This window comes from Cryptotermes secundus, unplaced genomic scaffold (assembly GCF_002891405.2).
Source record: "Cryptotermes secundus unplaced genomic scaffold, Csec_1.0 scaffold274, whole genome shotgun sequence".
NCBI classification, from domain to species: Eukaryota; Metazoa; Arthropoda; class Insecta; order Blattodea; family Kalotermitidae; genus Cryptotermes; species Cryptotermes secundus.
This window is the reverse complement of record NW_019735463.1, coordinates 801,158-812,924: the sequence shown is the minus strand read 5'-3', so window position 1 is coordinate 812,924 and position 11,767 is coordinate 801,158. Positions and strand designations below refer to the sequence as shown.

Below are 11,767 nucleotides of genomic sequence, written 5' to 3'. Positions count from 1 at the left end.
GACAAATTGGATGAAGACCTCAAAATAGACAAGGACCATTTACACATCCAAATTCATTACTGAATGCATTCACTGAATCAGCCGTCATAACTAACATCACATTTGTATTTCAATAACATTTTCTGTTACAGTTGACTATACTGTAGCACACTTTCAATGTATCTGACTAAATGCAACATTCTGTTAGAGACTACTGTTGTTTCTTTGATTGCAGAAAGTCCGGCAGAAGCTAATTGAGAGGACAGTCAGTGTTCCTGCTGCACAGCCTTGACACAGTCTTGTACTTCTTCCATGATAATTTCAGTTTGGATTCATATAGGTATGTTCAGAATACACATGTACTGTCCTGTCACATTATGGTGATCTTTTGCCTGTGCAAAAGGTGAAGGAAGACCAGAGTAGAGGGAGAAAGCGAAAATCTTTCACTGCATTCATTTCAAAGTACCACTCAGTACAAAAAACTGTATAATCAATAAATAATAAAATTTCCCCACTTGTTTTGGCCTTTATGCCATTTTAGGCGTGTAAACTGGTGATTAAAAGGAATCTTCACAATTTGATTACTAAGCTTACAGACATTTGGGATTGTGCAGTCGCTACACTGACTGGATACAGGCTGGATGATGGAGGGTTTGAAGTTCAAGTCCTGGTAGGGTCAAGAATTTTCTCTTCTCCACGTTGTCCAGACCAGCTCTGGATCCCACCCAGCCTCCTATCCAATGTGTACTGGTGGCTCTTTCCCGGGGGGGGGGGGGTTAAGTGGCCGAGGCGTGAAGCTGGCCACTCACCTCTAAACAGTGCCAAGGTCAAGAAAATGTGGATCTGTATATCCACTCCCCCATATGCCTTCATGGCATAGTGCTTAATTAGTTAATCAAAGGACAAACTTTACCTTTACACAAATATTTGAAACTTAATCATATATGTGAACATTAAACAAGTACAATGATTATAGATGAAATGTATAAATCAGCTGTCAGTTTTCGTTGTCACTCATGACTTCCACTTGAGGATTTTATGAAAAATTGTGTAAATTAAGTCACCTCCAGAATTAAATAATATCAGTTGTGTTTCTCATTCTTTCTACATTTTTTCTTATGAATAGTTTGAAGATCATGGATGTTAGCCTGTCATTTATTCCTCTTGTGGAATATGCTTGTTAAGTGTACACTGCATACTTTCACAGTCTTGTTTTGCTTCTGTGTTTACCAGAATAACAATTTTATTTCTTCCAAAAAGCAGTTACTAGACTATTCATAAAAGAGTTTATGAAATTGAAATTTCTGATCAAGAATGAAAGAATGATATTTCAGTTTAACGGGTAAATAACTTAAGAATTGGTTACTGATTGCTTGTAAAATCAAAACATTTAATTTTGCATGTCTTTCTCCTTACAGACCATAAGGAGCAACAACTTTAGTAACATACAAGACTGAAATATGAGGAAGGCTGATTTTCATCGGGAGTTAATATTTATGTTATGGGTAAATGTAGCTTGTATATCTTGAGGTCTGAGAAAGTAGTTTTGAATTCAAACATAGTGTATTTATATTGACCTTAATTTTTTGCCTTTTGTGCCTCTAGTTAGTATTTACTTTTGTAAAGCAATGAATTTTCATTCTGACTGAAAGAATATGATGTGATCTTTTCATGATCCCATGCCGAAGACTGTTTATTGTGGAAGAATTGACTTTAAATGGAGCGATATACTTTCGCACATGACCTTTGACATTACGCATTCGATAACCTTGCCATACAGATTCCACTATTTTGAATACAAAAGAATAAATATTGTATTTGTCATGTCATATTCTTATTTTAAATACATTTTCATGTTTTATCATTGGGTACCAACATTTTGAAATATGGGGTTGTTTTTGCTTAAAAGCTCAAGATGTATGTAAGTGTAATGAAGATTTGCAAATTATGGAGTAGTAAAATATTTTATGTCAGGTTGCTGGATCCAGAAGTATGTTCATCCACTCATCATAGATGAATTAACAAGATAATGCAAGTACATTTGTATTTGTATTTATTGTAAGTTGTAAGTATTAAAGAGATTTGCAGATTTGATGTTAACAGCAGTGAGAGGGAGAGGAAAATATGAACTTGACGACATGAAATGTAAGGCCTTCCACCAAAGGCTGTGTACTTTAGCAAACTGTGGTTGTCTGAATGGAGGTGAATATGCACACTTTCCAAACTGGCACAGAGGTATTACAGATCGTCCACTAAACATACATTTATTGGTGTGAAAATGCACAAATAATAGTGAACTGTGAATGATCCTGTCCTGTTGGGATTTTTGTACATTGTGGCTCCTGTCTTTCAACCATGATGAAAGTAAAGAAATTAATTACCTTGATTTGTGAAAGGAAATCCTTGTTGGACCTATGGCACAAGAACTATTGCTTGTGCCATGTGGACAGGGCTGTCTGGAATGATGTGGCACAAGAAATGAATTCCACATGTGAGAAACTGTGTACTTGTAAATTAAACTTCATTTATTTGTATTGCTTATTTTAAAGAGGCAAAGTTCTTTTATATTTTATAGCATCATAATAGTACAGTTGGAAGTGTATATTTCCAAATATTATATTGTCACGTGTAGGATGGTACATGTGACAAGAATGACAGGTTCTACTTCGGATGATTGGATTTATTAGCACCTCGGTTACAACCCCCCTTAATCACACTCAAATACAGGGAATACAGCGCTATAGCTGATGTACACACTTTCCAGTACACATTTGTAAATATGTTTAAAGGGATAGAGATATTGAATTTTCGGACTTTATCCATCGTCCTGGTTTTAAGATAACTAAGAAAAACACGGCGTTTCGGAAACTGGATCACTGGACCAGTGATTGAGGCTAGCTCTTTCTAAGGGACCCAACAGAATAAGTGTTTTCCCTCACCTGAGGACAGAAACAGATCCAGTTTCCGAAACGTCGTGTTTTTCTTAGTTATCTTAAAACCAGGATGATGGATAAAGTCCGAAAACCCAATATCTCTATGTGTTATACACCGTCGTCAGAATCCTGTAGTAACTACATGTTTAAAGGGACCTTGTTCAGACAGTGGTTGTTGCCATATATTTTTTTAAATAGTCTGCTACCGTATGTGACGAAAGATTTTCCACAGTAAAGAAAAATGATTTTCCACTCAAAATTGCAGGTTTACATTGAAGAATAGCTATACAGAGGACAGCAGCAGCAACAACAGAACTATGATAATCAGAAAAATATTCACTAAGTTCACAATCTTCAGGTAGTGTTAAAAAGTTCTTGTATGAGTGTCTGTCCACAAACTCAAACCATGACAAAATTTTATCTTTATATATAAACATAAATATGGGGATGCATTACATTATGTATGGTGTTTTACTTTCATAACAAAATTGACCTCAGAGTTACAGCCATTTGTTAGTCAGGTGTGATGGTGTCAAGAACTGCAAACTCTTGTCAGTGTCAATTGTATTCTGCTATTGCTGTGTTTCACATTTCTTGCAAGAACATTAAAATATGTCACTACATTTTTCAGGTTTTCAAACAAGTGATGATGATCACCCAGGTATTATCTTTTCAACAATATTTCACTCATCCACATTTTTCTTCCTCTACTTTTGGCCATTCTGTGTTTGAAGAGAAAAGAGTTTTATAATAAACACTATTCACACTTCTTTAGAAAGCACCATCTTATCTGACACTGTCTGGATGTGGATGCATTGGACACTTGTCATTGCCTCAGAATGTGCAGTAATGTTTTCATGTGTTGGATGAACCACAGTTTGCACATACACATAGCCAGAGGACAAGAGGCATAAAGCTAGTTCCAGATGAGCTGTATAACAATGTTGGCTGTGATGTTTTGCAAGTTATGCATTTAATTTTGATATGAAGATGAACTGCTTTTCACAGGTTCCAAATAATATCTTAGATTCATGTAATTTTAGTGTGTATAATATTCATTGTATTTCATATATCAGGTAAAGTGATACAATCTAATATGGGCGATAACCTTGCTTCATGTGAAAGAAGATAGAGCAGTTGCTAGATTATGGGACCACAAGTATCCAATATTTTGAAGAGTACAGTTTTCTGGGATTTAATGCTGTGTAGTCATGTAGAAGTCTACTAACTTTGCTCCACAATGTTGGTAAGTTCTGTGACTAGATGACATCACATACCAGAAGATGGTAACATAGTCATGTGTATGAGGTGACTGGATGGGGTTATGGATTTATTGACCACTTCAACACAGCTCATAATTACACTTAATTATAGCACTCTCGCTAATCTCCACACTTTACAAATCACTCAAGCAGACTACTAAGTCTTTTCCAGCCTGCAGTGTTGCCTGGTAACAAGGCTGTCCTGTCTGAATGGCAGCTCCCTTCCAACTGTGGTATTCTTGCACCAGTTGTCCTCCTTATACACTCTTGGCATGCACCATTGTAGAAAACCCCTGTTTCCAACAGTACTTCCATTGAAGAAANCCACATATACACGGTGCCAAATCCCAGAAGACTGCTTTCTTCATAGTCACCGCCGTGAAAGCCTCAAATCTTATATAGTACTTCCATTGTTGCACGTGGACTGTTATGGGAACCTGTTAGCAATCATTTCCAAGAAACAGCTCTACATGCTACAATATTATTTTCCATTTTCTTTGTTGTTTTGGTCCCTTTCCTTACTGAATGCTATATCCCAACACACCTCTTCCAGATTCATTGTATTATTTATTATACACTTCTTATTTAACAAGAAAATGTAGGATTATGCCCGGTTTATAAAACTGAAATTAATGGCTGTGGGGATTCGTTACACTGACTGTGTGACACCCTCTATCTGCTAAAGTTGGCACTAACTTTGCCAATAAGTGGCGGTCACTTGGTCGGTATAGTTTGCTTGTGGACTCAAACCACAATTTTCTTTATGTAGAATTATGCAATCATGCATCCTAATTTTATAATGAAGTGATTGGTTTTCATGAAGCTTAGTTAAGGACATCATGACACTAGACGCTATCCTAGCTTTCTGAGTTTTAATTTTCAGTGCAAAGAAAATTGCTGATTGAGTAAAGCAATTTTATTTTGTTACTTTTATTGGCTTTATGGTAATGTTATTAGTTACCTATGCTATTTACCATTCAAAATGACCTGCACAATTAATGCACAATCTTGTTTGTTTTACAACAGAATTTGTTGCCTTCTCTATTCCCTCATGTCTGTATGCAAGCATCAGCTACCATGATTTGTAGCAAGTGTTTCATCTCTTGTCTTTGATTCCTCTTGGTAACCATACTCCATATATCCCCAGAAGTCAAGGGGAGTCAGGTCTGTGGTTCTCCACAACCAATCCAATGATATACACAGCAGCATTAAAATATTCTTGTATTTATTAACCAAAATGAGTTGGGGTGCTACCCCACTGAAGTCACACAATCTGATTTGGAAATGAATTTCTTCTGAAAGACATGAAAGCTCAATTTGTAAGAAATAAAGATGCTGCTTCTGTGATATTTGATACAGAAAGAATTTCAACATCATGTAAAGTAGAGATTATTATTGATTGCCATGGACCAAAATAAACTTGCCCAATGTTTACTGTAACCCTTTAATGCTAAATCTATTTGAAATCTGTCTATTACAGGGAAATGTTTGAAAGTATGGGCTTAGTGGAAAATTGGTGCTGCTCCTATTGCTTCAGGTTGACTGATAATGCACAATTTTGCTTCATGGTTGTGCACCTAGAAAAAACTTAATATAGCTTTAAAGGTGAAGCATATGGACAGGCATGGCCTCCCATTATGTGTTCACTTTGTGCATTCTCTACAAGTCTGATCCTTAAAAGTTACCACAACCAATACATTGAGACTTCTGTTATGCATAAATATTGTGATCATGAATTTTATTATTTTATTACTTTAATTAAAATGTCATATACAAACTGGTGAGCTACTGTAAGTAGTTATTAATATTTTTTACAAGAACAATAAATGAAATGCTGAACTAATTTTCAGATGTTTTTGTTTCCTTGGTGGCAATGTAAGTTAGAAGATCAGTAAGCCCTTCAAACTCGGTTCTTCCTTGAGGTGGGTCATTCTTCGGTATCCGAGGTAGTGCTGAACCAACTTTCATTCGGAATTCTTTCATCTGAAAAACAAACAGGAATTTGTAACATATTTGTTACAGCCAATATATTGAGACTACAGAAATAGGTAATTTAAACAAGATACTGGAATTGAATGACTGAGTACTGGTTAATTTGATATGGCACCCTTAAACATATCTGGAGGTACCAGGATTAATATCAGCTGAGCTACAGCCTATCCCGACACACTGTAGTTCCTCACATTATCTATACAAATGTGTTTGTTAGGTTAGCTTAGTTTGATTCATGCCATTTTAAATCAACATGACGTTGCCTTACTTCATTTCTGTTTAGACCACTAATTTATATTGTCTAGTAATATCTCTGTATGTCACACTACAACATACTGAACATCAATGGTTAATACTAATTACTTGGGCTGTCCCTGGTTTCATTTTTGGATGTAAGATGAAGCTAGGTTTTGTAGATTTCCCTTCAGGCACATGCTAGGACAAAGCCTTAAAAGAAGCAATGATTTACAATATATCCTCAACTTATTCACAGTCATTCCCCCAATTCTAAGAACACCTATGTGGTCTAATGGTCAAAGTTCCTGGCTACAGATCCAGAGGTCCCGGATTACATTCCTGGCACTACCAGATTTTCTGAGAAGTAGCGGGTCTGGAATGGGGTCCATTGAGCCTCATGAGGATAATTGAGTAGTTACTTGAATGTAAAAGTAGCAGCTCTGGTCTAGAAAACTGGAATTAATGGCCATGGGGATGCGTTGTGCTGACAACACGACACCCTCTATCCGCTAAAGTTGGCACTAACTTCACCGACAGGCGGTGGTTGCTCGGTCAGTATAGTTTGCTTGTGGACTAAAATCACAGAGTTTGTTTTTTCCCCCATTCAAAGCTCTACAACCTATCCAGCTGTGACATCATTATTAAATGAATGTAAAACAGTAAAAAACATGCATCCCGCAAGTGAAGAGATTAACTGTTGGTGAAGTACTGGTTATGATGAGTACTCCTTCATTTCAAAACGAATAAGTTTCATTATTTACTTCAATTTTAGCCCATTTTACTTCCAATGAGCGATTTTTTTTTGCATTATTCATCCTAATGTTTATTTAAAATGACATTTTGGAAACTGGACTGTGTTTACCCTCAGCTAATAAGCCCACTCTGTTGGGTCCAATCAATATATCATGGTCCACAGACAGGGGCTAGCTCTACTGACTGGACCCAACATATTAGCCTCTTTACCTGAAGATGGAGAAAGAATCCAGTCTCAAAAACGTTATTTTAAAGAAGAATTAAGATAGTTGATAATGTATAAACAAAATCAATCATTAATATAGCATCATCCTCTTTCAAATCTTGCCCACTTTTCTTCCTTAACAGGAAAGAAAGCAGGATCATGAGTTCCTCATTCTACACGTATTTTTTTTTTTTAATTTAAAATGTATTTATCTTCCCCAGTTCAACTTTGAACTAGCTGACCAATTTCATCATATGAATGTTATGCCATTGGAAGCCATTCCATTTCCTACTATCAGTAATAACAGCATTGCAGATACTCTGACTTGGGAAGCAGCAGTAACATTAGTTCCACTTAACTGTAAGATCCTGAAGTGATGTATGGAAAAATGTGCAATTTGTTAACATACTATTTTCATAGAATGTAAAACAACATGGTGGCCACAGAATAATTTTCTGTAGCTTTAGGCTTGGTAGAGAGATCATAAACGTATCTACACATTATTTATGAAGTGGTGTTTATAGGTCAACAATTACAGACATGGCAAAACTAACACAGTAACAGAGTAACAGATCCATTAATTTAGAATTATGTGTATGCTTTGTAAGTTCTGTCTGGAACCTCTTGTTAAATGTGATTTGCACTGTTCTTCAACAAAAAAGAAAAAGTTTCTTGAGTTGTAAACATTCATCATACATCAACCATAATTTCTAAATAGACTTTACTACAAAATGGGTGGGGCATCCAGCAGACTGATTTTCATGATGATTTCATGGGGTATACAATAAATGATTGTCCCTGTGTGGTACTCACATCATTCACTCCTGCCAATTTCCAGATAGAGAAGAAGAGAACAGTGCATCCAACAACAGCATACAGAGTTCCCCAGCCCAGTGCTCTCATTGCAAGTGAAGCCCCTGTCTCACTCATTTCTCGGGTACCTGCTAGACCTCTGCTAAAGAAAGCTGGATCCTTCTTTTTTACTGAAGCCACAGTAGTTCCAAAACCCACGAAAGCCGATATTCCCGCAACAGATGCAAGGAAAATACCAGCTGAAAAAAAATTGTCATCTCAAAAGTTACTGAATTTGTATGGTGTTAAGGAGCAGAGATCAGCTTTAATTTGATTTTCATTAGCTCCATGGAATGCACTGAAGAAGTGGACATCTTGACAGGTAAAACAGTTGAAAATAGTAGGAGTAAGTATATTGGACTTGAGAGGGAAAAAAGATAGCTGGCATGACATTATTTTCGGTCAGCTTTCATTGTAGTTCATGTGATTGAAAAGTCTGAAACCTTCTCTTACACCTCCCTTCTGTCCTCATATACCTTTCAGTGCCTGTTCTCAGCATTGTTCATTTGTACACACACAGATCCAAATCAAGTTCTTCGCTGTCAAAATAGACAGACTGCATATTCTCTGTGACTGGTATACTGTAGTGAAAATGACTAAATGAAAAACATATGGTCATTATGGAGGGTAAGTACTCTTCATATGAAGTATCTTACTAACGTACAATTTAAGAAAATGCCAATGAATTTTTTCCCATGTATTTCAATTGTGGGAACTGCCCTATTCTAGTAAATGTGACAACGCAAGTATCATTGGTTAGCAACGGCGAGTAAACAGCTGTTGCTAAATTGCATAGTAAGTTGCCTGACAAAATAAAAAACTCAGTGGGTTTTTCAGTTTTTAAAAGAGACTTAAAATCCTTTTTATTGAAACATTCCTTTTACACGATAAATGAATTCGTTAGTTTTAAATAAAAAGATGGATGGTGAAATTACTCATATTTGGATGTCATAGCAAATCATAAGTTGTATACAATGATTTGTGTATTTTGTTCTTTTTTCTTGTTCAAATGTAGTATCTACATATTGCTTAGGATTGTAAAATGTTGTTAGTATCCTTGTAACTTGGTAGGTTTGTTTGTTAAGTTGTACTCCTGGATAAATCAATCAATTAATCAATCAATATAGTTCGTAGTATGCTTGTAACTATGTAGATTTATTTTGTTAACTTATATTACTGAATGACGTGTCCAAATGTTACTATGTAGCAAAATGGATGAAAATAAAATACAATACAATACAATACAGGCAGTGATGTGTTTTCTATGCAGTCCGACGCAGTGTTGTATATGAGGAAGATATAGCGATAACTCATACAGAGTGGTGGGCATGTTCTGATGTATTATGAGGTCGAACATGTTACGTTGGCTATTACTTTCTTTTGTGTGTTCTTTTTCTTCTATCAATTTATTTACCTTCATGATGCCTCTATTTTTTGGCTTTTCAATCATTTCCATGATTACTGTCATCGGCCCGTACTGATGGTGTTTATTTAGTATGTGTTGGGCAAATGCTGATTCGTCCTTCTTTAGTCTTATGTTTCTTATGTGTTCTTTGTATCTTGTTAGATTTCTACCAGTTTGGCCGATGTATACATTTTGGCAACTTTGGCATGTTATTTCCTATATCCCACTTTGTTCGTAGGGGTTTATTTCTCGTTTTTCATTTATTAGTTTACCTATTGTGTTGGCTGTTTTGAAGGCTATCTTTATGTTAGTGTTTTCGAATAGTTCTGTGATTTTTCATATGTAATTTCCTGTATAAGTAGAAGTGACACTTTTTGTTCCTTTTCGTCATTATTATCCGGGTTAACCATCTTTCGCTTAAGTTTGTTACATAGATGTGTGATGTCTTCCTTCCTATAGCAATTATTTAGTGTTATATTAATAATAGTAATTAATTCTTTGTTTTTAGCATTTTCCTCAAGGGATAGTGTAAGAAGTCTGTGTATCCAATTTCTATATATTGGCAATTTTTGTTCTTTAGGGTGGCATGATTTATTATTTATTGTTATGTCTGTCGTGGGTTTTCTGTATATTTCCATTTCTATTTGTCCGTGTCTATTAAATATATTTAAGTCCAGGTAAGCTAAATTTTTTAAACACTTTAAAAGTTTTAATACCAGGAAGGCTGCTGTGATTGTGAAAAGTTCAATATTGTGTACACTGTGTATTTCAGGCATTATATGTGTATGTAATTTAGCAATCTGAACACCTATTGTGATGGTGGTTTCCGAATTAGTATTGATGTTCCCTCTGAAGATGATCCGTAAGTTTGTGTGTGTGTGCACCTCTCTCTCTGTCTGTCTCTCTCTCTCTCTCTCTCAAGTCTCGATTCTGAGACAGTAAAATATGGTCACGAGTCCCAAGGGACTCGGACCCGAGAAAAACTGCGCTGGCAAGAGCCAGCAGCATATACAAAAGACAGACCCATCCTCTTGTCAGAGAAGGCGCCCCACAGAAACAAGACCGTAACTGTCAAACGATAATAATTAATATGTGGTCATGAGGCCCCAAATGGGGCTCGACACCAAGACTTACTGACTGACTGACCGTCAGTCTCAATGTAACTCTAACTCTGACTCTGACTCTAACTAACTCATACACCCCTGTGTGGAGGTGGGGTAGAATACCTCCACTGTGACCCTGCGAGTCGTAGGAGGCGATGAAAAGGGAAGTCTCAAATGAGAGACAGTAAAATATGGTCGCAAGTCCCAAGAGACTAGGACCCTTGAAACACTGTGCTTGCAAGGGCCAGCAGCATATACAAGAGATAGACCCATCCTCTCCTCAGAGGGGGCGCCCCACAGAAACAAGTCCGTAACTGTCAAGGAGTAATAAATATCTGGTCATAAGCCCCAGGAGGGTGCTCGATACCAAGAATTACTGACTGGCTGATCGTCAGTTGTAATATGACTTTGAATTAAGTCATACAAAATCATAATAAGGAACATGTTCATTGCATAGGACAAGGTGAAGCCATACACAGAAAACATAAGAGGCTTAAACTTGGCGGTGGTCAAGCTTATGACCGTTCAAATGACTAAGTTTTCATTGTAGCATAAGATCTGTAAGTTAGGCATGATCTGCTCTGTAAAGCCTGTACCGACAGAGAACTTGTGTGTAAAGCAAAAGGAAGAGTTTTCGATAACATATTATATGTGCGAAATATACACTTGACGAAAGGTCAAATGTATTCATAAGAGACAGACCCATCTTGTCGTCAGAGAGGATGTTACATAAGGGCTATTACCGCAAGAGTTCAGTTGGAAAAATAAAATCTCTGGTCGTGGGCCTCAAGGGGCCTGATGCCAAGACGAACTGATTGGCGGTAAACCGCCAGCCGTAAAGTAATCCTGACTCTATAAAGAAGAGTGGTGTGGGTGTTGGTAGCAGTAATATTGAATTGAATTTATTTACATTCTATAAATCCTAAGTAGGTTAGTACCTTTGGATACAGAACAAGTCAAAAGGTTACATACATAAGTACAGGCAATTTTAGCTTAAAAATTAATATAACTTAATTTTACATCATTCTCTATTTACATTGAAGTAT

General features: G+C 36.4%; 2 protein-coding genes across 4 annotated transcripts in view; one reads left to right on the top strand and one right to left on the bottom strand.

Moving 5' to 3' along the window:
- The window catches only part of LOC111869299 (protein regulator of cytokinesis 1), a 15,218-nt gene extending 12,853 nt beyond the window's left edge, over positions 1-2,365 (top strand). For both annotated transcript variants that reach the window (XM_023860704.2, XM_023860701.2), the window contains exons 7-8: positions 215-319; positions 1,398-2,365. In XM_023860704.2, coding sequence (XP_023716472.1) covers positions 215-271 — 57 coding nt within the window. In that variant the 3' untranslated portion in view covers positions 272-319; positions 1,398-2,365. The remainder of the gene's footprint in view (positions 1-214; positions 320-1,397) is intronic.
- Positions 2,366-5,381: 3,016 nt separating this feature from the next.
- The window catches only part of LOC111869307 (transmembrane protein 242), a 7,412-nt gene continuing 1,026 nt past the window's right edge, over positions 5,382-11,767 (bottom strand). For both annotated transcript variants that reach the window (XM_033753378.1, XM_023860714.2), the window contains exons 2-3: positions 8,175-8,413; positions 5,382-6,157 (exon numbers count right to left, since the gene is read on the bottom strand). In XM_033753378.1, coding sequence (XP_033609269.1) covers positions 6,014-6,157; positions 8,175-8,413 — 383 coding nt within the window. In that variant the 3' untranslated portion in view covers positions 5,382-6,013. The remainder of the gene's footprint in view (positions 6,158-8,174; positions 8,414-11,767) is intronic.